The 1,265-nt window shown below is 44.7% G+C and overlaps 1 protein-coding gene across 1 annotated transcript; it reads right to left on the bottom strand.

Moving 5' to 3' along the window:
• Window positions 1-1,265, bottom strand: LOC113924732 (pro-platelet basic protein). The gene is made up of 3 exons (XM_027598889.2): window positions 1,145-1,265; window positions 690-825; window positions 1-553 (listed from the first exon to the last, which is right to left on the bottom strand). The coding sequence occupies exons 1-3, from the start codon at window positions 1,263-1,265 to the stop codon at window positions 451-453; spliced, it is 360 nt and encodes a 119-aa protein (XP_027454690.2). The 3' UTR covers window positions 1-450.

Below are 1,265 nucleotides of genomic sequence, written 5' to 3'. Positions count from 1 at the left end.
AATAAATTAGCAAACATTTCTTGAGCAAGTGCTCTATTCTGGGCTCTGTGTAATTCCGAATACCATTGACCATTATGGAATGTATTAATCATCATGGGCATAGCTAGTCTAACAGTTAGGTAGAGCCAGATAGGTTAATGCACATGTAAGTATTTGAAAAGAAAATTTTAAATAAATGAATGCAAAGCAGAGTGCCACATTTAATCAAGAGTTAGGGAATAAACCATACATTATATTTTGAAAGTAAGTTTGCTTATTGTCATCTTCTCTCTGTCATCTACTAACCAGGCTTCTCAGAATACCATGTAACTTTTTGAGGCAGAATGGAAAACATATCCAAAGTTTAACACAATACGAAGAGGAATTTTGGATAAATAAGAACTCCAGAAAGTTAAGCCTTCAAACTCCTCCCATTCTTGGGAGATAAAAAGGTTTGACAAAGTGAACCAATTAAGCTGTTGGCCCATGGCTTTCCAAAATTTTCTGGACTATTCTCTTGATTTTGGGAGCTTCTGGGTCCAGGCAGACTTTCTTCCCATTCTTCAGTGTGGCTCTGCAAGAGGGAATGGAGTTTTGTGTGAGTGCCCTGGCGGGACTCTCAGAAGGGCTGGATACAATAGAGTTGACAGGGAGGGAAGAGTGTTTCCCTAACGCCCAATGAGGCAATGATTACAGAAGCAGAGACTTACATCACTTGAACGTTGGCACAATGGGGTCCTGCTCTGAGCACCTCCAAACTTTGGATGTTACTTGGATGAATGCCAGAGACGGTCTTCAAACACATGCAGTAAAGTTCAAAGAACTTCTTCCTGTCCACACTTTGAGCTAGGGTAGAAAGTGTGGCTCCATTAGCAGTTGCGATTGTTGAGGAGATCTTATCTCTTGACTTGTTTCCTTAGTCTCCTTGTTCATTAACTGTACCTCTCTCATAAAGCCACTGGGTATACGATCATCTTCAAACCTTCAGTAAAGTACCTTAGCAGAGTGCCCACGAAGCATCTCCTTGCCGCTTAGAGTTACTAGTATAATACCTGTCTCCCGCCCCAGGAGAACCAGGGCAGGGTCCTCCTCCCTACCACCTGCCCCCCAAACTACTGCAGGGCAGCAGACGCTCCACCCTCAGTTTTCCCGGAGTTTCTCTTACTTTCTCCTGCGGCCCAGGGAAGCAGCGTGGTCAAGAGCAGAGATAGCACTAGCAGCCCCTGTAGGACCCGGAGAGGGCTGGTGCAGGTACAGGAGGAGGCGGCATTAGGTCTGAGGCTCAT

The sequence above is a fragment of the Zalophus californianus genome, chromosome 2, assembly GCF_009762305.2.
Source record: "Zalophus californianus isolate mZalCal1 chromosome 2, mZalCal1.pri.v2, whole genome shotgun sequence".
Classification (NCBI taxonomy): domain Eukaryota; kingdom Metazoa; phylum Chordata; class Mammalia; order Carnivora; family Otariidae; genus Zalophus; species Zalophus californianus.
Note: the sequence above shows the minus strand (reverse complement) of the source record. Positions and strands in the feature narration are given on the sequence as shown.